This window comes from Schistocerca serialis, chromosome 10 (genome assembly GCF_023864345.2).
Source record: "Schistocerca serialis cubense isolate TAMUIC-IGC-003099 chromosome 10, iqSchSeri2.2, whole genome shotgun sequence".
NCBI lineage: Eukaryota > Metazoa > Arthropoda > Insecta > Orthoptera > Acrididae > Schistocerca > Schistocerca serialis.
The window spans coordinates 178,983,041-179,008,189 of record NC_064647.1 but is presented as its reverse complement, the minus strand read 5'-3'; the positions used below and the strand labels follow the sequence as shown (position 1 = coordinate 179,008,189).

Below are 25,149 nucleotides of genomic sequence, written 5' to 3'. Positions count from 1 at the left end.
TTTCATAACAGTGTCTCTGTACAGATGGTGAGATTTTAGAAATGATTTTAAACAGACAATTGTAACATATATTGCTTCATTATTTACTCATAGTTTAAGGTATTCATTTATTGCTGTATATAGTACTTGACATATTACATAATAGGATTCCTTACCTTTTCAAGCAAAATATTTGTGTGTAAATAAAACAGATGATGCCATTGATAATTTTTGTTAAGAAATAAAACATGTGGTGCGACTGATAAATTTGTCATGAAGCAGAGTAATGGTTTGCATGTTGATTATTTTAATAATGGCAATAATCAGAAAAGGACAATTTTAAGATACAATAAAGTTATCTGTAATGTTAACTTTGCACATTTCCTCACTACACATATATTGGTATCTTGTTTGAGTTCCCTGCTTAATACATTTTCCCTTCAATCTTTCCTTCTCTGTTTTACCTGCTCTGTTTTACTGATAAGGAACCCAGATGCCCATTCATTCTTTTGAAATACTTATTAATCTGTCATAAGCTGGTAGGTAGAGTGATCCTTTATTTTGTTGTGCTTCTTTTTCACTTTGCAAGGCAATAGTGATTCAAAATTAATCACCTAATTCAATGCAACATAATTCTTATCTTTATTTTCAAAACAGTCTTTAGACTTTTTACAAAGCAGTCATGACTTAAGAATAGAATCATTATCCACTAATAAGAAGTTCACTTCTTCATATACCAGACATACAATGGAAGTGAAATGAATTCTGCAGTGTGCTTCCTTCAGTCTCATTCATTCATTTGTTTGTTGAGCTGGCTTGGGGCCGCCTTTTCCAGCACAGTAGTCTCTACTGAATCAAGCAAGTATTGCTAAAATAAACTGACTGTCAAATAAATTGCACATCTTCATGCATCCTGAATGCAACAGACTATTGCAGTGTAAATGCACCATAGTTTCTGTTTGTGATTGGATTAAGATCTGATATAAACACATTGTGAAAGTTATTATTCATTTGATACCATATTAGGTAGCAAGTATGCTGTGAGGTATTCTGAAAGACTGGATATAAATAAGATATCTCTTTGTTTTAGAGAACCCTGCCTCCACGGGACAGTTTAATGTCTTACAGCAACCATCGAACTTTGCGAATGAAGAGGCTATGATAGGTGCTGTCACTCAAGAACAACAGAGAAGTCTGCCTCATGAAGTAGTGACATTTATTACTTGGATACAGAAAATCTGTTCACCAAGCCACAAAAGACTGAAAAATTTGCTAAGATCTAAAATTGAAGATTTTCTAGCTTTCAGAGGAAGGGACATCATCCTTGGTCAGTAGAAAAGAAGTTGTTGAAAAAAGCGGCTGGCAGAAAAGTCACACAGAATACCAGATCAATGGGGTCTACTGAGCAGGATGGATGGATTGCTGGTGCTATATTAGGTGGTATTTGAGAACATAAAAAATAAGTAAGTGAATAAATAAATGAAATGAAAAATAAAAGTTGCAAAAAAACAGTGGGAACATAATGAAGGCTAAGTAAAGAACACTGGATGCTGATGTCAGGTGGGCAGTAGGATGTAGCACATGTTGTACAGCAGGTTCTCATCTTCAAAGTTCTGTGGAAATGGTGCCAGGAGGAGGTCTTTAGATGACATGTGCAGTAGCCATGACCCTGCAAACAATATTTCTAGAGGTACCAAATGTATTACCCCAGTCTCAACTGAAGATTGGGATCTACATGAGGATCCATTGGACTAAGTCCTATGGGAGGTAATTTATGTTGTCTTTCTTCAATCTACTACAAAGTGTCAGTTGTGAATCAGTACCAAACACATGGCTATGGAGAGTACCTTTGCAACAGTGTATTGTGTTTATAGATGAGTAAAGAGTGAAGTGGAAGGAGACACTGAAAAACTGTTCCAGCAAAATGCAGTCCTCTCTAATAAGGCTCCCAAGCTTAATATCATCATTCGGTGGACTAATCACAAGTGGCAGTGTCACATGTCATGTCCTCACTCCATGAAATACTATAGACAAGCTTATGTTGTAATCCATATTAGCACTGAACATTTATTCAGTAATTATAATCAGAAATGGTTGTCTCCATATTCAGTGTCACTTGCTGGCACGAATTAATAAATTTAGTCACAGAGGAAACTAGACCTATATCATGAAATTTGGACAATTTAGATTTTTTACTAATCTATGACTATGATCCTAATAATTCAAACAATTAAAATAAATGTTTTATACTGAAGATGATAAGAATGCACAAAGAGGATAGAATTGTGGATATTGCTGTCAAAAGTTTCTCTCTCACTCCATTACCTCCCACCGGGAAAAAATCATGAAGTGGGAAATAAATGAACCACAAAATTCATCATATTCAACAGAAGTTATTGTGGACCAGTTTAAATGGACATTACTACTAAATTGTTTAAATGGTGATGTGGTGGTGGAACAACAGTAATTGTCAGTTATTATAAAACAATTTTATTTTCAGTCCCAATTGCAGACTTTTACAACTATAATGAGTTTTGACTTTTAAGCTATTATTGGATAACTAGTCCTACTGAGGCTCTTAATCTGTCTGGGCATGTAATTTTGCTTAATCTTCCACTGTAGAACGTGCAGCCACTGGTCAACATCTCAAACCCACAACAGGAATTGCTATTTGACAACAGCTTAAAAGTTTAAACATGCATTGCTGTAAGAGTGAAAAAAAAACTATCAGGTATTATCTATGTTAAATGGAGAGGATTTGTTTGAACTAAAATATTACTGATGGTCTGTTGTGCTACATAGTTGGATATTTTGGGTTCTTATTTTAATTAGTGCTATGCATATGATCTTTTTAATAAACTACTCAAATTAACAGTTCATGGATGGGATGCAGATATTCATAGTAAATGAGGTCACATAATGAAATAATGGGAACAACCAAGGTAATAAATTCCCTTGGTACCTCAGGGAAAATAACTTATGGGTACCAGTATTGGTACCACCATTTTTACTAAGTATTTGGTTCTAACCATTACTGACAGTGGATTACTGGTTGAATGCAGAAAATTAATTTGTGGACATGAAATGATTTCTCCCATTCAGTTAACAAAATATAAGATGAAATTAATGAAAGCATAGTATAAGGACATTCCAGATTTTACACGAGACATTTCTTTTTCATTGCATGAATGAATCCTTCAGCTGTTTTATTTGCAAATAAAGCAAGACCTTTTAAGATAGCCATATGATTCATTTATACTCTGCACCTCCCTGCTCCTTGCCTGCTTTTACCCCACAGTTCCTACACCAGCTAGACTGCTGCTCACATCAGACACAGTCACAGTCGCATTCAAGACTTAGTGCCTGGAGACCATGGTCATATGTCTGTGAGTTGTCTGCTTAACTTAACTCTGAATAGGACACAGGTCCCTGTCTGATGGCTTCCTTCTCAGACATGAAGAACTGCCCATTTGTGATGGATGTGGTGTGCTGATTGCAGTTTGCCACAATTTAACTGATTCTATTTTCTATAATGACAAGATGATACAAGCTGATTTAATGGCAGATATACCCTCAATCTTAAGTGTTAATGAGCTGAATGTGGTGTGTGTTTTACAATTCTGTGTTTTATCTTCCCTTCTACCTAAGCTCCAAAGTCGACACGTTAGGTGTGTTTGAGGATGATTGTCTTATCCAACTGTTACCTTCATGATCACCTAATCTTCTTTTCTGAACTTGCCTCTTAGAGGCTGTTCAGATACAATATCAGTATTCTTCGTGGTCTATCTGGACTTGCTCCATTGCACTGTTCATAGGTACTGCAAATGTTCATGTAAGAAAGAGTACAAGGGAGAATATGTGTTGTATTTTAGGCTATCCTCATTTTGTGTGCTCTAGCCCCATTCATCTCATACATTCAATGCATGATTATGATTAATGTGATGCTGAGAGCGCTAAAGATGTAACAACAACAACAATGACTTTGTCTGAAAACTGAAAATATTTCTAGTGCAGCTTTGCATTCCATCAGTCTGTGACTCAGTCTACACTCTAAGTGTTTATTAGCAATCTGTCCTCTCCATATTATCATTAAAGATGGATGTATGAATATTCAATGTTTCTGCCATTATGTCACTTCATATGAAGTGTGAACAGAACCTTTTTGAGTGATCAATAATACAGGAATTAAATTTTTGTATGTTTTCTGAAACAACAGAGGTAAGGGTATTGGGATAAAGTGCTACATGGAGACTGGGTACAACATTATTTTCTTGCTATTTTGCTAAAACACTCATGTGACCTTTCATAGAACATTGCTGAAATGTGACCTATACCACACAGGACTTACAGGGGATTTGAAAAATTTACAAAGAAAGGTAGCACAAATTGTTACATGTTTGTCTTAGCCTTGGGAGAGCATCACAGGAAGCCTGAAACATTTGAACTGGTAGACACTCGATTGTAGATGTCAACTACCCAGCAAAATCTTGCTTACAAAGTTTTTAGAATCAGTATTAAGTGAGGAGTCTTGGAGTACACTACAGCCTCCTATGTATCATCCCCACACGCATTCTAAAGATGAGATTAGACTAACTGCCATGAGCACAGAGGTGTTTAAACAATCATTTTTCCCATGTCCTGTACACAAACGGAATGTGAAGGAACCCTAGTCTGTGTTACAGTGGGAAGTATGCTCTGCCTTACACTTCAGAGTGGATTGGAGAGGATGGATGTAGATGTGTATATGCAGTGAATTCTGCACCTGACAAATTTAAGGAAACTGAAACATGTATCTTATATTGATAAGGTGAATATTTAAATATGGAGATGGATACATACATCATTCAGAAGAATGTGTAAACAAAGTTCCTGTGCATCAGTTGTGTGAAAAAACAGGAGTTCTTGAAATATGTTGTGTGTTCTAATGTTAGTATAACTTTTAATGAACATATTATTTTATGGTGGGCTATTCTACTTCACAGTATACAGTTTTAATACTTAAATTACTGTGTGCAATACAGCAGATGTATACAGCAGTTAAAGGTGGATTCCTTACAAACCGTATAAGATTACTGGGAAGCATTTAATTTGTGAAACCACAAACTTTAAAATCTGTTAAACTAAATGCTTTATTGTTTTATCCAGGTATCTGGAAACAAAATGTATAATTTGACACATTTATGAAACATCTCTTCCTGTTGATTCAATAAAGAAAGCATTACACTTAAAGAACATAAAAAACAGAGTATTGGTTTATTGTTGATAGTACACATGTCAAATTATCTTTGAATCAGATGAGAGTATTCTTCCTTGTGGAGCTGAAGTAAAATGCTTGTTGTGGCTTTGTGCTACATTCCATTTATTGATTTCTGCATCATTTCCAAGTTACCTTGATCTTTCTGCCCAGCAGGCTCGTACACTAGCATTTGCCTGAGGTATTTCAGAGCCTAAACTCTGTCAATGGGGTGTTTTTCATTCACTCTGTCCTTCAAGATCTCATTCACTGAAAACACTTTCAATTCCTACACAGTGTCTTCATTTCTGATGTAATACAACTTGGAATCTCATCTGTGATGAGTGGATCCTTGTCTGACATGTGTAGAGAGAATCTGATTCTCAATCCTCCACACCAGGGCAGGAATTGTCATTACCCTGTAAAACTTATCTGTGGTCTGTTTGTGTGTTATATTTTTCAAGTGATGATAATTTGTGCTATATATTGATTTAATTAGTAAAAGGCTGTAATGTGGACTCATTTACGTAATACATCAAAAAATATCCAAAATATCTTTGGCACATATGAGCCTCTATTGCTCTAATAATTTGATGCACAACCTAAAAAATCAAAGCCCATTGGTTGCATAATTATATTTCTGTTCTTTCATTAGTTTTAAAATAATGTACGCATTTTAGTAGTACAACACATGACATTGTACGAATCACATAAGTTGTTAACTGAAATCAAACAATCGAAACTCCAAGTAGGAATATCAACAATGTGGAAAAGTCAGTTCATGACTTATCGTAAAGAAGATACGTCAAGTTGCAGACAGGCACAATGTGAGTGTCTTTAAATTGTCCTGTCTGCAACTTGACATGTCTTCTTTGTGGCAAGTTATGCAACTTGCTTCTGAAACCTGCCGTAGCCCATATCACTCCTCATAAATGTTGCTGCACTTGCTTATCTATTCTGAAATTGGTTGCTCCAGAGAGGAGTGGGACAGGGGGGGGGGGGGACTATATACCAAGAGGTATTTCCACAAATCAGCTAGAAGTCACAGTTACAGGGAAAACTCTGATCATGTTTTACAGAGCCAATCATAGTAGATAGTATTACAGTCTGCATATGAATTAGAACTACAAGGGGCATGAGCTACCTGTCAGCAGAAAGCATTAGGAACACAAAATAGAATGGGACCTACTGCATTATTGCAAAAGATGTTTCATTTGATATTTTGCCCATTAACAATACTTTGCATTTCCTCACTTTGAAACAGCTACAAAATTTATCAGTTTGCCCTTTCTGTTTTCATTTTAGCCCATTAATCTGCTCAGGCACACATCCTACTTCCTTTGCACTCCCTAGCTTCCCCATTCACTTCTTCCTCATTTTTACACTAATGTACAGTTCTTTAGATAAGAACAAAATTTCTGTTTGACTGTAAGTCTCTATTTTGTCTTTCAGCTAGTGATAGCCATGGGTCAGGGCTTTAACATTGCTCTCACTGAGAGTAAAATGAAATACGAGCTCTATACGTTCTTGCTCATATCCCACAATAACTTTAAAACATTGTTTTTGTCTATTTCATTATTACTTTTTCATACATCAGTAAAATATTTCCTGGTCACTTATATGTGCTTACCTTATATCAGTCACTTTTTCTATAGTAATAATTCTCAGTAATATATGATACATGAAAGTTCTCTTCTGATTGACCATAAGCCACATATTTCCTTTTAGGAGCACCTGTGCTCCATCACACTTTTATGCACTATCTACATGAGTCATTAACTGTCATTCATAATAAGAAAAACATAAACCATCTTAATATATCAGAAGACTACCTATCATAATGATATTATAGCACATAACTGTAGAAATTTTTTTAAAAAATAACAATGCACAACATCCTAATAATTTGACAGCTATCTTTCATTCAAGCAATATTAACACAGATGTCTACAAGGGAGAATGTATTCTTCTCTGATATGTTACAGTTCTTTAAAAAGTACTAATTATTTTAACATACATTTGGAATAAAATATACAAAAAGTAACAATGCTTCAGTGATCTTGTATTGCAGTTACTTATTTCAACAATGTACTTGTAATGAGAGAGGGAAAGAACGTAGTGAACAAATTGATCTGTTGGCCAAGGGATAATGTTTCCAATTTTTTAAGGAAGCTTACACTGTTTGAAAATCATACTGTTTTGAAGAAACTTGTGGCCACAATCAACAGTTTTGACCTTTGGCAAGCACTGACTTCCATTAGCCATGTGTGATGCTTTTACTGTGGTGACACAAAATTTAGCTGTTGATCTTTGTAGAGGATATACATGCGGGTACCCAGCTGGGTTGCCAATTTCGTTTCTGTGCATGAAAATGGAATTCTCACAAATATAACCTAAATACAGTGCAGCTTTTGCTGTGTTTATTACATGTGTCAGTAACATCCACTTATCAATTACTTTTAGATTTGCCTCCTTTCTACTGAAAACAGATATGTTTCACTGTTTCTGTAATCTCTGTGGTTAAATGAATGTGCCAATTTTCAAGTTTAATCAGTACTGTTATATTACTAAAATTGGTGACATGGTCACTTCCTTTTAGTGTAGAATCCTTCACCTCTTCTTATCTGTTTTATCATAGGTGCTTCATAATGGTAGTGTTCACCAAAACTCCACAAACCTGTCATGGTATGGAAAGTGTATTGAATCCCTCATATCTCTGGAAGAGTATAGGTTGGAACCAATAAGTCTTTAAATATTATTATTTAGAATCTCAGACAGTAAACAAAGAAAGAAAAAGAATTCTGCAATGAGTGAACATAAATTAAATGCTGTCATTCAGTCATCCATTTCAGTCACACACTGGTCTGTCTAATCAGATTATTACTATGTTTTCTAGGGATGATGTTAAAATTCAAAATCATGACATGAAATCTTACTAAATGGAGCATCAGTTCTACCATTAAGTCTAAACTCTGTCACACGAGACAAAGCGACTGTAAACGCAAGTTGTTTGGGGTCACATTTTCTGACTGTAGCACTTCCCAATCTATTGTACCTCAGAACCCTTTGATAACAGAGCAACAAATTTCAATGAAAAATTATAGTGACAGTTAATTTAGAGAGATCACTTCAATTGTACTAATATTTATTCAAACGATGGCTAGTTTCATACACCTGAAATATTAGTATAACTGATGTGAATCTTTGTTAATTAATTATTATGCTTCTCAGGTGCAGATATCCTACATAGCAAATCATGAGAAAAATTGTAAATCTTAATAAAACAAGTAGAGTTAAAAGAAAAGCAGTAAACTGTGCTGTGAGTAAATGATTATTAAAAACATAAAAGCCTGAATGCTTCAAGTAACAAACAAAGCACGTTTCCTTAATTTTCAGATAACATTACCAAGATGGCTAACAGTTTTTGATACACTTAATTCACAAAAGTTGGTCTAATATTTCATTGTGATGAATGATATTACCATTACAGGTAACAGTATTCCTTGGTGACAGTTTACACACAGCACAGAGCTAATGGCAGTATTGCGCACATAGCACATACTCAATCAATATCAAATAACAGAAGCTGAAGTATTTAGAATGCTTGAGGAACAGAATTTTTGATAATGAGTCAAATTGTTTCAGTCAAGAATCTGGAATAATAACTAACATTTTCACAATTTGTGTCAGCTTATACTTAGTTCATAACACACATATGTAATATTTTTAGAACAAATTATTCTAATGTTTTAGAACCTAAAATAATTTACAACCACATCAAATTAGGTATTCATGAACTACATGATACATGAACTCAGAGGACAAATATAGCTTATGTTTTGAAGTTATTTTTCAGGTATGATCTTTAGATTTTGATTGTATCACAGGTTTTGTTGCTGCATTCTCTTAACTACCAAAGAGAGAACCAGGACACAGAGACAGCTTCAAGTAAATTCAAGTTATAAGAGAGTGTTTCTACAATTTCAATGTGATGTTGATGTACTCTCCCAGAATGTGTGTGTATGTGTGTCTTCCTTGATGAAGTAAAACCAAGAAGCCCCTTTACATTAATTGTTTTCCACATGAGAAGATGCACATATGTTGATTGTAATGTATTATCACTTATTTTATTGCTTAAAAATCTTAAAGCAATCAAAAAGCTGTATAAAAACACAGTTTGTAAAGTGATATCAGTCCAGGCATTGCTAATATAAATGCTCAGTTCAATTTCAGTCAGTTAGCAATGCAACAAATCATGCTATAGCATGCCTGCAGAGAAGAGGCTCCTCATTTTTTTTGTTTTTTGTTTTTAGTTCATTTTGGAAGATACTTGAACTCACTAACAGGATATAGACATTACATAGCTTAAAAATATTTAGAAAACTTGTCAGGAATGAGAACCTGTTTCAAGCAAACATGAAATTATGTTGTACTATATGAACTTTGATATAATGTTTCTTTAAATTTATTCACATCAAAAGTTCAAATTGATTATGTAAAAAAGTAGAAAAATGAAATATTCATGATTTAATATGTTCTTTTAGTTAAGTTCTGTTTTTAATGCTGAAACATCTTGTAACAACCTGGTCAGTTTTAAAATGGGACATTATTTCTAACAACTTTCTTGAAGTAACATAAATTGTACTCTCTCAACTTCTGTAGTAAACACCAGAAACAAGCCACAGCAGCAAAAATTATTTAAATTCATACTACATACACACTTTTAGAATAGCACAAACACTCAGTATCAATTTATACACTTTTAACAACAATAAACATTATGCTGTATCAGTAATCATACACACACATATATTATCAGTGTAATACATAAATATCAATTTACATACATTGTACAAAGAGATTCTACATATAACATACAGCAGTCAGAGACTGATTTGGTCAACAATGAAGTACCTTCATATTTTATTCCAAAGGCTTACACACATGTTAAGTGAGAATCCTCCGTTTCTCTCTCTCTCTCTCTCTCTCTCTCTCTCACACACACACACACACACACACACACTCTCTCTCTCTCTCTCTCTCTCTCTCTCTCTCTCTCTCACACACACACACACACACACACACACACACACACACACACACACACACACACACACACACACACACTCTCTCTCTCTCTCTCTCTCTCTCTCTCTCTCTCTCTTTTTCACACACACACACACACACACACACACACACACACACACACACACACACACTTACAAACTCAATCTCTCTCTCTCTCTTCCTCTCCCCCTTCCACACTCCTCCTCCTCCCACCATAAGCAGATAATGTGCAGTTCTTTCTACAAAAGTAAAGCGTCATAATGTTCCTCTAGGAAATGACTACTAGACGTTTTAGATTATAAGGCAGTCAAACTTCATGATAGTAGTGGTGCACAGAGAAGTGTTATATTACACATTTCTCTGAAAGTGAACTACAGAGTTTCACACTGCAATTGCTTTACTTGATAACAGCTGTATAACAGAGGGGTATGTTTCTTTTATTAAGCATAGGACAAGTACTGAGTTTGAGTAACATCAAATGTAGGAATTCATAGGAACATTACGGGTCATATTCTTATTAGACTCCAGCATTGGAGATGCTCATAATGTACAGATCACACAGCACTCTCTTCTCACTGTGTTTTCTAAAATCAGAACTTAGAAACAAATATAGATATACCTGCATAACAGCTGAAAACTTACAGACAATATGACTAAGGTAAAAACTATTACAGCATCAAAAGATTCCAAAAAATGAGAAAATAAACTGTAAAGTGAAATACTCCGCTAAAACAATGGTGTGTATTCCATATGTGTAGAGCCTTTACTGTACATCATCATTAAACACAATACTAAAAAAAATGCTGTTGCAGAAAATGGACACTGGCAGTGCCATTAATAATATACCAAACTTTGAGCAGAACAGCAGAATAATGTTCAGATGGTATCTAAATTTCTTCTACAACACTCACTCTCACATCTTCTAATCGAGGGTGACTACTGGCGATGTTTTGTCTCATTCCCATTTGGAGAGCCCACCTCAGGAGACTGCGTCTCATCCTGCTGAAAAGATTATCACATAAATGTCACTGCTAGGTGTAACATCTAACAGCAATTACAAATGAAACAGATATGAGCTTCTACTTTATGAAATGAAAATTGAATAATTTGAAAATTGTATGATATGAGATGAATATACCATAGTTCACATTTGGAGTGATCTCACTACAACTTAAGCACATTACTTGAGTTTGGAAAGGAAGATAACATAAGGCTTGTCCAAATAATGATGATGGTAAAACTAGCTGACAAGTAGATTATAACTTTTTGCTTTTGAAAGTTTTATTTACTTGCCAGTGATCATTTTACTTCAGATAGGCTTTGTCATACGTAAATAACTGTAGTATAGACAAATTGTGGGTACAGCTACACTCTTAAATACTAAAATCAACATTGTTCGCATCAAACGGAAGTGTACAGCCACACTCTTTCCAATTAAAATTGAAACTGTCAGGATCATAGGACTCTTTTTGTGCTGTAACATGGGCTTTCTGTAAGCCAGTTAAATAAGTTTTTAAGTGGCATCAATTGTGGAGAGAGAGGAAATTTACTAAACATTTTGAGGCATTCACTTCGTGGGAATTTCCTGTTTTTGCTAGACTGTGCCTTGGAATATTTGGAAGAGTCCAGACCAGATTAGACCAGATCCTGTATGATGTCATCACTCCAGAAGGCATCTATCCTTGGGGACCATATCCATCCCTAGATGCTGTTTCTTTTCTCCTTACTACTATGGCATCTACCAGCAGAACAATGCAACATGTCACACAGTTTACATTGTACACACATAGTTCAAAAAATGCCAGAATGAGTTCATTGTATTTCCTCAGTACCAAACTCCCCGGAATTAAACTAGATCAACAATCTGTGATGATACTTTGATCAGGCTCTTGGCATAATGGATCATCAACTGAGAAACCTAGTGCAGCTGGCCACAGCACTGAATCGGCATGGCTCCATGTCCCTGTCAATACCTTCTAGAACCTAATTGACATCCTTCCTGTATGTTTCACAGTAGGTTGTGTTGCAAAAGGTGGTTATTCAGGCTTCTGACAGATGGTTACATTAATGTGACTGGACAGTACATCATAGAGGGATAATTACTCTTACCACATCTCTCAGTTTGCATGTGAAGTAGGAAAATCATGACATATTTTTGAAAATTTGGTTGATATTTTCTTCTCAGTTCAGTTTTGCATCAATATGAATTCCTAAAAGTTTGATGCTTTTTATAACTTGCCTGTACTCCACACAAAAACTCAACAGTTTGTATTAACTTTGTGTAATGCTATAGAGCATAAATGCATGAAACATTTTAGAAATTCATATTGATCCCAAACTGACAAGGGAAGAATGTATCACACAAATGGCCTACTGGGAATTGAGAGAACTGGTAAGTAGTAATCTCTATAGGCTACATTTGGGGCTTTTTCACTCATATAACTCATATGAGGACATTCCCCTCATATCATATAACTACATGCCAGATTAGAACTCAAAGCTGGACACCCACCTTTTTTGGACAGTGCTCTTTACTGAGGGAACTATTCAGGCATAAGTTACCACTCACATAATAATTTTCATCTGCCCGTACCCCTCTTGATAGGGTATAGTATTTTTTCCAAGTTAAAGTGATGACAAAGTATTTTGAAAAAGAACTCCTTGTTCAAAGTTAATCTGGAAATGGTACTGATGAAAGTTATAGAGTAATAATATATGGTGAGAGGCCTTAATTTTGACTGATTAAAGAATCTGTAATCTCATTTCACCTAGATAAATAGTGACAGTGAGGGTTCATCAGAAATGGAGGTGCTGTCAAAGAGTACCCCATGGAAATGTGATGTGGCTGATCTTGTTCCCTATATGCATTTGGGCTGAAACCTAGGTAAAGGTTGGTTTCATTACCGCAATCGAGGATTATAGTTTCTTATATATTAGATTGTCATGATTGCTGACTGGGCTGCAATGCTGAAAGTACAAAAAGTCATTTACCTCTTGATTGATTAAATGATTGATTAACTGAGGGGGTTATGGGACCAAACGGTGAGGTCATCAGTCCCGCAATTCCAAAGTTAGTCACAGAAGAAAGGCGGTCCACTAAAAGTGGACAGATCCAGCCAGGGGAGTCAAATTATAAAATACTGAACATTAAACACACACAGTAAAGGCATAAAATCTAAAAACTGGTAAAAAGGGGGTGGCCATGGGGTCACAGACTGAGAAGACTGTAAAAGAAGTCTCAGCCACAACTAACCTGCCCCTGCTCCAAGACTAAAGTACAAACTTGTAGCTGGAAAATACAAACCACTTTCAGAAAGGAAACAAGGACCAATTCAACCATCAGTGGATCATCTGCTAATATTAATTTTAAGGAATCGGGAAGACTACACTTAACATGAAGGGACGAAAGAAGGGGATATTCCACCAGTATGTGGGATATCATCAGTCTGCCACACGCCAAACTGCAGTAGACTCCTTGATTGTGTGGAGCTTATTACTATGAGCAGTATCACTCCAGATGGCATTCCAATTTTGGGCAAAGAGATATTTGGCATAGATCCGCATTCGGCAGCTAGAATCATGAAAGGAAGTGGGGGTAAGTATCTACTTCTCTAGCCAAACAGTCAGCTAGTTCATTCCCTGGGATGCCCACATGATTTGGGACCCAGAGAAAGACGAATGAACAGGCAGAATGCTCGAGGGCAGAGAGGAGGTCATGGATAGCAGAGACCAAAGGATGATGAGAGTAGCATTGGTCGATAGCCTGCAGGCTGCTCGTGGAGTCTGAACAAATTAAAACACTGTGGAGGGAGGTCTGAGAAACAAAAAGTAGGGCCCTGTGAATGGCTAGAAGCTCTGCTGTGAAGACACTACATGTTCCTGTCAATAAATGGTGTTTGAAGCCAGTAGGAGATGTGAAAGCATATCCCACCTTATCGATTGTCTTAGAACCATCCGTGTAAAAGATGCTGGCACTCTGGAACTCTGCAAGAATGGCATATACAAGATGACAGAAAACCACAGGAGTGACAGAAATCTTAGGACCCTGGAAAAGATCAGTCCATGGTCTAGGCACTATTGAACGGGGGCTATGGGAGGAAAGATACGGGGTGCAGCCCGGTGAGTGGAGATGGAGATCCCGACAGGGGGAAGTGAGACATGCCAACCGGTGATCCCACCCATGGGCGGGTGTTAGGAGGGAGACATCCCTCATTGCCAAAGAGCACAGGGTACACAGGATGGTCAGGAAATTGGCAAATGGCGATTGCATAAGAAACAAGGAGTTGGCTCTGTCATATGTGTAGAGGGGAAATCCCTGCTTGTGTGATGAGACCATCAATGGGACTAGTGGGAAAGGCACGAATAGCCAGATGCACACCACAATGATGGACACAGTCAAGCAGTTTCAAAGTGAAAGGAGCTGCTGAGCCATAACCGTGACTACCATAATCTAGTCTGGACAAGACCAGAGCATGGTAAAGATGGAGAAGAATGGAACAGTCTGCACCCCAAGATGTGTGGGCCAGGAGATGGAGAGGATTAAGCTTCTGCATAATGTGCTCTTTAGGTCGCAAATGTGGGGCAGCCTTGTCAGATTGTTATCAAGAATAAGGCCCATGAGACAGGACTGTGCTACAACGTCGAGGAGTTGGTCACCTAAATAAAGATCTGCAGATCGATGACAAAATTGCATAATCTGTGTTTTGGAGGGAGAAAACTGGAAGCCATGAGAGGTGGTCCACACAGAGGCCCTTTGGATGGCACCTCGGACCTGGTGCTCAGCAGATGGTACTGAGTGGGAGCTGCACCAGATGCAAAAATCTTCAATGTACAATGCTGGGGTAACCAGAGACTCAACAGGGGTCATGAGTCCAATGATGGCACTTAACACAGAACAGTGCTGTTCAATATGGCCTCTGTGAACAGAGGCAAAGCCAAAATTACCATCAACGATTGAGCCATCAGTGTAAACAACTTCACAGCATCGGAACACATCAAGAATCGAGAGGAAGTGACAGCAGAGAGCGGTGGGGTTAATGGAGTCCTTAGGGCCATGCAAAAGGTCCAGACGAAACTTTGGCCGAGGCGTACACTATGGAGGCATACGTAAATGAACCTCAAGCAGAGGTGGTAAAGGGAAGGACTCCAGTTCAAAGAGAAGGGATTGCACACGAACTGCAATCATGAGCCCTGAACTTGGCCACCGATGTGGGAGATGAACTGCTGCAGGTAGGAAAAGGAGACAGTAATTTGGATGCTCAGGAGAACTATGAATGTGTGCAGGCATAACTGGTGAGCAGTTGTGCATGTCAAATCCACAATTGAAGGACTCCGTCCTCCACCAGGACACAGATCACCAGACTCATTCTAAAAGCTCCCGTTGCTAGGTGACCTGGTTCGAGGAAACGTAATACTGAGGGCACCACCAAACCGTAAAACAGACTCCCATAGTCAGGGCGGGACTGAACAAGGGCTCTGTAGAGCTTCAGCATTGTAGAGCGATCTGCACCCCAGTTGGTGTTGCTCAGGTAGAGAAGAGCATTGAGGTGCTGCCAGCACTCCCACTTAAGCTGACGAAGGTGAGGTAGCCAAGTCAATCGGGCATCGAAAACCAGTGCTAAGAATTGATATGTCTCCACTTCAATGAGTGGATCATTATTAAGATAAAGTTCAGATTATGGATGAATGGTACGACACTGACAGAAGTGCATGACACATGACTTTACAGCTGAAAACTAGAAGCCGTGGGCTAGAGCTCATGACTATGCCTTGTGAATGGCACCCTGTAGGCGCCACTCACCAACACCAGTACTGGAGGAGCAATACAAAATGCAGAAGTCATCCAAATACAGAGAAGGGGAGACCGATGGCTCTGCAGCTGCTGCTAGGCCATGTAAGGCACCAACTTGGACACGGAAAGTATGGAGCGACAGGAAGTTTTCGATAAAAATCGGGAGTGGGCCCCGGAGACCCCATTCATACAATGTGGCAAGGATATGATGTTGCCAGGACGTGTCATATGCTTTACCTAAGTCAAAAAAGAATGCAACTGGATGTTGGCGTCTGGAAAAGGCTGTTCAGATGGCACACTTGAGGGACACAAGATTATCAGTGGTAGAGCAACGCTGGCAGAAGCTGCTCTGACATGGAGCTAGTAGGCCATGTGACTTCAGGACCCAACCCAACTGCTGACACACCATATGTTCCAGCAGCTTACAGAGAAAGTTGGTGAGGCTGATGGGCCAATAACTATCCACATCAAGTGGATTTTCACCGGGTTTTAGCACCAGAATGATGGTGCTCTCCCGCCATTCTGATGGAAAGACGCCATTGCACCAGATCTGCTTGAAGATGATGAGGAGATATCGCTTGTAGTCAGATGAGAGATGTTTAATCATCTGACTGTGGATCTGATCCGGGCCAGGAGCTGTGTCAGCGCAATGTGCAAGGGCGCTGAGGAGCTCCCACTCTGTAAATGGGATGTTGTAGGGTTCACTGTGGCATGTAATGAACGAGAGGACTTTCCATTCATCGTTTGAGTGTGCAAAAGGCTGGGGGGTAGTTCTCCGATGCAGAGGCTCGAGCATAGTGCTCAGCAAAATGCTCGGCAATCATGTTTGCTTCAGTAGAGAGCATGCCATTGATGTTAATGCCAGGGACACCTGCTGGGGTCTGGTACGCAAAAAGACGTCTGATCTTCGTCCAGACTAGGGAAGGTGGCGTATGGCACCCAATGGTTGACACGTACCTCTCCCAACATTCCTGTTTCCGTCGTTTTATAAGCAGGCGAATGTGGGCACGGAGCCGTTTAAAGGCTATGAGGTGCTTTAGGGAACTGTGCCACTTATGTCACGCCCTTTAATTACAGCGACTTCCGGCAATCACCAATGGACTGTCTATCGCCAGGGGCACCCTAGAGAACGAGGGATCACGTTTTCTGCCGCAGAAATTATCGTTGTAGTGACTTGCTCAATCACAACATCCATGGCACCACGTGGGGGAGATTCAACAGTGACAACAGAGGTGAAGGCTACCCAGTCTGCCTTGTTTAAACCCCATCTGGGTAGACGTCTGTGGGCATGACACCAGGGGAGTGACAGGAAGATGGGGAAGTGGTCACTACCACATAGGTCGTCATGTGCTCTCCAGTGAGTAGATGGGAGAAGGCCAGGACTGCAGACCGAGAGATCAATGGCCGAATATATGCCCTGTGCCATATTGAAATGTGTGGGGGCACCTGTATTTAAGAGGCAGAGGTTGAGTTGTGACAGTAAATTTTCGACCTCCCTACCTCGGCCAGTAAACATGGCACCATCCAACAAGGGATTGTACATGCTAAAATTTCCCAAAAGTAGGAAAGGTTTAGTGAGTTGATCAATCAGTGCAGCCAATACGTTCAGGGGTACTGCACCATCTGGAGGAAGATATACATTGCTGGCAGTTATTTCCTGTGCCGTCCTTATCCTGACAGCCTCACCTTCAAGAGGGGTTTGAAGGGGCACAGGTTCCCTATCTACAGAGTTCAGGGCATAGATGCAAACTCCACCTGACACTCTATTATAGTCACTATGGTTCCTGTAATATTCCTTATGGCCAGGGAGGGCAGGGGTTTGTATTGCCAGGAACCAGGTTTCCTGGAGGGCAATGCAGAAAGCAGGTGTAAAGCTTAACAATTGCTGTAGCTCAGCCAGGTGGTGGAACACACCACTGCAATTCCACTGGAGGATGACGTTATTGTGAGACTAGGAATGCATGAAACCTTCAATGAGGTAGTCTATGCCTCAGGGTCACCTGCTGCCTCTGACTTATTTCCTGAGCAGTCTATATCCATTGTATCTGAGGGTCTGGCAAGATCTAGGTCCTCATCAGACGCCAGAAGCTTCACCTCATCCTCAGATGAAGAGCTTGTAGGCAGCGGTGGTGTGGGTCCCTAGGTCTTGGGGGTCTTCTTTCTGTATTTCTCTCACTGATTCTTGGGTTTCTCTGGTTGGGAGGGCTTCACTGATACAGTCTCCGGGACTGAGGATGATCGTGAAGCCCAATGACCAGCTGCTTTTGGGCATTTCAGCCACTGGCAGATGTCATCTTTCCCACTAGCAAAAACCTGGGCAGGGACTGACCCAAGGGACTGCTTCCTAGCGAGAGTGGGGACTGGTGTCCCTGATGGTTGGGGGGACAGTGCTCCTGAGGTAGGTGGTGCTGGAGCAACAGGGACGGAAGTGCCCCCACCACCAAGGCCCAGGTGCAGTCTTCCAGCTCTGAGAGCTGACTCGCAAATCTGATGGGGCTACAACTATTCTCGTAGTGGTGGCATAAGAGGAGGTCATAGCCACAGGATGTATGCGCTCAAATTTACTCTTGGCCTCAGTGTAGGTCAGTCTGTCCAGGGTCTTGGATTCCATAATTTTCCTTTCCCACTGTAAAATCCTGGTGAGCAATGGGAATGATGCTCTTTGCAGCTGGCACAGATGGGGGGGTGGGGCTCATGGAGTATTGGGATGGGATGGATGTCCACAATCTCGACATGTGACGCTGGAAGTACAGCATAAGGACATATGGCCAAACTTCCAGCACTTAAAGCATTGCATTGGGGGAGGGATATATGGCTTGACATCACAGTGGTAAACCATCACCTTGACCTTCTCTGGTAATGTGTCACCCTTGAAGGCCAAGATAACGGCACCATTGGCACCCTGATTATCCCTTGGACCCCAATGGATGCACTAGATGAAATGAACTCCTCATCGCTCTAAGTTGGTGCGCAGCTCGTTGTCAGACTGCAAAAGGAGGTCCCTGTGGAATATAGTATCCTGGGCCATATTTAAGCTTTTATGAGGTGCGGTCATAACAGAAACATCCCCCAGCTTGTTGCAAGTGAGTAATGCCCATGACTGGGCAGAGGATGCCATTTCTATCAAGACTGACCCTGACCACATTTTGGACAAGTCCTCCACCTCACAAAACTTGTCCACTAAATGCTCTACAAAAATCTGTGGCTGCATCGAGACAAAGGAGTCCCCATCAGCTTTCATACACATGAGGTACTGGGGCGAATAAGGTTCGCTGCCATCCTTAGCCTGGCATTCTTCTCATGGAGTGGCCAGGGAGGGGAATGATTTAGGATCATACTTACTTGTATTGTACTGAGACTTGGAATGCTTAGAGACTGCTGGCATTTGATCACCAGCAAGTGATGATGTGGTACACATCATCACGCATCATATACCCTGATGCCACCCACTCTGACCAGGCACCCTCCCCATGGGCACCGCCAAGCCACAACAAAGGCCACCTGGCAGGATGACCATTGCTGGGAGTCCCGATGCCCCAGAGTGACAGGCATCTACTCCTTGGCATACTTGAGGAGTTAAGAGTGCAGGCATCAGCAGAGCGATCCCTGTGTAGTCAGGTAGCTACAACCAACAGGGTATATGGCAGCCCCACCACAATGGTCTGGCTACCATGCTGGATGTGAGGTGCAAGGAATTCCGTGGTCCTCGTCAGTGCAGAAAATGACACAGCGTAGTGGGTGGAGGAAAATGCACCCAGGCAGGTGTCCTCACTCAGGAGATGGAGGATGATCGGGACTGCAATTCCACAACGAGAAAGTTGGCTAAGGATCTCAATGCACAATGGAAATGATGCACCATGTAAGGTGCCCTTCCCAAACTGGCTTGCTCTTCAGGAAAATTTTGAAAAATGGAGGTCAATCCCTACAGAGGACAATCACATAAAGGCCGAAAGGTGTGACACTCCTTTTAGTTGCCTCTTACAACAGGCAGGAATACTTGGGCCTACTCTAACACCCGGACCCAAAGGGGTGTGGGGATGGGAGATGCTGGATGAGGGTAGACAGTTCAGCATTAGGAAGTGGCCTACCTGAAGAGAGGTAGATATTGCAAATGGTGATTGCTGGAGTCATTTGCACTCAGCCCACTATTGCTGCCAAGTTGGTACATAGTGGGATCCAGTCACTAATGACATTGGAGTGAACCAAAGTGCAGAGCCCACCACACAATTCCCCAGGGCCAGCATGGTTCTGACAGAATGCCCGATAACCGCAAAAAGTTGGAGAGTGGTCATCACGGAAATGTGTTTCCTGAAGAACAAGACAAAATGCAGAATAGGAGGAGACAAGATGTTGCATTTCTGGTAAGTGATGATAGTAACCATTGCAGTTCCACTGGATCATCATTTGGTGAGGGTCCAAGTTAGACATAAAGAAGCCAAGAAAGTTATGTAACTTGATCAGGAGTTGTCACCGACAAGGATAGGGTGACATCCATAAAAAAATGTCAGACTCAGGTTGTGAGGGGGGAGTTGGCACCTCTGGAGGCACCGAGGTTGCCTTGTCTTGGGATTTATGTTTCTTCTTCTTCTATTTCAGAAGTGGAGGAGGGCAAAGCACAGAGGGAGTACAGGCCTCTGCAAGATCTGGAACCGAAAGATAGTGGGTGACCTTGGGGTGCACAGATGATGTGTCTCATGGCTGAGTTGTGGTAGGAGTCTTCCAACCTGAGAGACGCCGGGGAGAGGGGTTCCAGGAGGGAGCCCAATCACTAGGAAGTGCCGAAGAAGGTGGCACTTCTTCAGCCAGGGAGGGGGAGCGGCTCCTGGACAGGGAACTGCTGGGGAGAGGGAGGGGGAGGGGGAGGAGAGAGGGGGACAGGCCTGGGGTAAGGAAGAGGGAGGAGGAGTAAATGAAGGAACAGAGGCAGAAATTGAAGATAGTGACACTGCATGGAATCTCTCATACTTTTGGTGGACCTCAGCATAAGACAGGTGATCTAGGGGCTTTTATTCTTGGATCTCCTTTTCTTTCTTGCAAGCTGGGCAGTTCAGCGAGTGAGGAGAGTGGCAGTCAGCACAATTGACACTCACATCCTACTAAGAGACTCCACTTCACTAAACATGTCCTTGATATTTTCCATGAAAAACAATGGTTTTATGGTGGTGAATGTGTCCCCATCCATTCTAGTGCAGATGAGGTAACGGGGAAGGGTTTCATCCCAAGATGGCGAGCCTGGCTCTCCTTCCTTGATGCAGCCGGGGAAGGGAAGGTTTCTGGGTCATACAAAGTAGCATTCAATGATCCTTTGCCTTTTGAAGAGACAGCCATTTGAGAACAGCCAGATTTTTGCTGCTTCATGTGCCAAGCATCCACCCTGATACCACCCACTCCAACGAGGGGCTCTCTCTATGGGCACCACCCAGCCACAGAAAGGGTCATCTGGCACAACAGCTATTGCTGGGCAAAATCCAAATGCAAAGTTTGTGAGGTTTTTACAGACCGTCAAGAGGAATTAGTAGCTCAATACTTCATGAAAGCCTTAAATTTTCATTATGGACTTTCATACAACTAATAACATGAACTAGCATTCATATATGCTACAGAAAAGAAGCTTCTTGAGGAGCTAGGGTGTAAGGCATATGTCAGGAAAGTACTGGAAGTATGGATTTTTACAGAGGCAGCAGAAGCTATAACTTAGTAGACCTAAGAACATAATCTTAGCAAGGGATGCAGTGTTTAATCAAATAAATGTTCATCTTTTGACTGTATTAGACAGATTTAAGTTCACTCTGGACAGGATAATGAGCTTGAATAAGTGTGGCATTCCTACCATAATGCAGCCTCCTAAAGTTATTGCACAATGTGGCAAGAAGCAAGTAGGAATGGTGGCATCACAAGAGAGAGGGGATGGTCACACCACCAGCATTCATTTTTTTGTGAGGCCATATGAAGGACAAATTTCTGGATGGTGCACCAACTTGAAGTATTGGAGTGGCCAACAAATATGAATATATAACAACCAAATTGTCCCTTGAAGTTCTGGAGCATATAGCTAAGCAGATATACCTCTCAAAAGATAGTCATACTTCTGGGCAACTGTGCAAGTCACATCATCATTGGCATCAACAGTATGTCCAGGAATGTCGGGGGCATTATATGGTTAGAGCAAAATACAGACAACACATTGTGGTCTTTAGATCCAAAGTGAATAGAAAATCTCCAAAGAGGTACAACATTTCAAAATTAAAAGAGAAGGGAATATCCAAAAAGTATGAAGCAGCATTGCGGTAGATTGAGGCTAAACAAAATTGGACATTGGAAGGTATTGTAGGAAAGTTGACTGCAATGAAAGATGTTCTACAAGAAACACCAGAAGTAGTTTTGGATACAGGAGAGAGGGTGGAAAGGGCAAGATGGTTTGATGAATATTGTAAAGAATCAGTAACAGGGATAAATCAGGCAAGAAAGGAAATGCTGAATGGGGCAACATGCTCTAATACAGGAGACTTCATGAAAAAAAGGAAACAGGTAGACATAATCTGTAGAAGAAAGAAATGGGAACCAGAGAAGAAACAGATTAGGGAGCTAGAAGAAGACTATAACAACCAGGAAGCAAGGAAATTCTACAAATCAGAGAAGAAATAGATTACAAACCTAGAAGAAGAACATAACAACCACAAAGTAAGGAAAGAGTACTGTATTCAGCAGAGATGGAGAGGGAAACTTTATATGAGGAGAAGGAACTCAGATTATGGACTTGTGGGATGAATATTTCAATGAACTCCTGTACATTGTTACTGAGATAGTAATATTGGAAAAAAATGAAATAGAGAGTGATTAGCCATGGATGGCACAATGTTAGCCAGGACTAAATACTGTACCCATGCCAACAGTAGAGGAAATTAGTTTGGCAATCAAAGGCCTGAAGAATAACAAGGCTCCAGGGAAAGACAACATTTCAGCAGAGATGATCAAGGGTGGAGGGTGAACATCTGACATGTCTTGTTCACTAGCTGTTCATTGAAATATGAAAAAAAAAAGTGATGCCAGGCCAGAGGTATATGTCCATTATTTGTTGAGGTTGTGAGAAGGTCAAAGCAAACTGTGAAAATTGGTGTGGCATCACTTTGCTTGGTGTTGTGTACAAAGTCTTAGTCAAAGTGATTACTGAGAGACCCACTCCATTCGCAGATGAGGTACTTGGAGACTACCACTGTGATTTTTAACAGGGCAAATAGCTTCACTATAAGGCAAATAATGGAAAAGTGCTATGAACATAATGTGGACATACACCAGCTCTTCGAAATTTACAAATGTATTATGGTAGCTTTAAAACGAAAAAGATGTATCCGACCCTGATAGATATGGAATTTTCATATAACTTAATCAGTGTGATGCAAATGACCCTCACCAGCATGAAAAGCCAAGTGTTCCTAGAGCTTTCCAGTCCTTTTCCTTCACCCTTTTTCCTTCCCCTTCAACTCATCTGCCTGAAGAAGGAGCCACTGGCTCCGAAAGCTTACCTAATCATAATCCTCATTTATGTGTTTTTTCGGTCACCACTGACTGACACAGACAAATGCTTTTGTTACATCACAAAATATTCCAACCATCTAGGTCTTTTTGTTAATGGATTCCAAAATATTGACAGTAAATGCAACTATTGAACCTGCTGTTGACAATGCCTCCTGAAAACTAAATTGACGTTTACTCATGATATTATGCTCTTTCAGGTGCTTAACAATCTTGGACTGGATTAGTTTCTCTAAAACTCAACAAACTGTACATAGTTTATTGAGTCAGTATTCTGACAATGGCCACTTTTGGAAAGACTGGAAGGAGTGATATAGGTCTGTAACTAGAAGTGGTTTGCTTATCTCCAGTTTTGTAGATACGTGTTTCTAAAGCGTATTTAAGTCTACCCAGGAACATGCCCAGAGTCACTGACTGATATTTTAGAGAGAAAATAAATCCTGTAATCTCCTTAGGATTTTAGTTGCAAAAATACATGCCAGTTAGGGGGAGTGAACAGGGTCTGCATCAGTAAATCTAATGCATTCATAACTTGTTTTTTATTATTAGGTGCAGTGCTTGCAGCCACTGTGATAAGGAAATCATTGAATTTGGTGGCCAATGATTTGAGAGTGTCACCATTTATGAGAGAGCTATGTCCTGTGGTCTCAGTTTCATTTGGGTGACCAGTTTTATGCGGTCCTCTTTTAACCATTTTTGATATTCTTGGTGTGTGTTATTTTTTGAGCACAGTAAAAAGATTTTTTCTGTTTTAATGATAGAGTGGATGATTCTACAATACTGATGGTAAGGAAGTTTCAAACCTTGACTACTGCTCATTCTCTTATTTACTAGAGTTCCCTCTTCATAGCATGCAATATTTTAATCCCAGGAGTTATCCACTCCTTATCCTTGCTTGTGTTTAACTTTGCCCTCATTTATTTTAGTGGGAAACGAAACTCCAGGTCTATGTGAGTATGTCTAAGACAGAACTAAATTTTCCATCTACACTGCCTGATTTATAAATTTCTCTCTTCTGTGCTCCCTGCAGTTTCTCTCTTCTATGACCTGTACTTAACCAGTCAGTGAATCAAATTGATAATATTTGACTATCATGGTCAGACAGGCCACTGACTGATAGTTTTAAAGCTAAATCACTGAAGGTTGTTGATTCTAAAAACAAATTTTCAATACCTGTTGCACTACATCCTTTAACCTAGTACAGAATTGTACTGTGGAAAATAATCCAAAGCTGGACATCAACAACTCTAGGTGTCCTCGGTCAGTAATATCTGATAGAAAATTAATGTTAAAGTTTCCACAAAATACGATTTTCTAGTTAAGTATGCATACACTTATTAAAACTTTCTCTAGCTGCTGTATGAAGCTTAAGGTATTTCCTGTTGGTGGTCTGTAAACTGTCAACTTTTTGAATTTTATAGACTCTAGTATTTTCTTTTTATTGGTTCTACATTAGTATTCATGAGGATGGATCTGTTCAGCTATAACAATTTGCATTTGATGTTCTTACTTGCACAACAAGTCTGCTATTCCATTTACCTTTTCA

General features: G+C 40.0%; 1 protein-coding gene across 1 annotated transcript in view; it reads right to left on the bottom strand.

Moving 5' to 3' along the window:
* Positions 1-10,374: 10,374 nt before the first annotated feature.
* The window catches only part of LOC126424647 (serine/arginine repetitive matrix protein 1), a 653,808-nt gene continuing 639,033 nt past the window's right edge, over positions 10,375-25,149 (bottom strand). Inside the window, exon 22 of the mRNA XM_050087379.1 lies at positions 10,375-11,281. Coding sequence (XP_049943336.1) covers positions 11,216-11,281 — 66 coding nt within the window. The 3' untranslated portion in view covers positions 10,375-11,215. The remainder of the gene's footprint in view (positions 11,282-25,149) is intronic.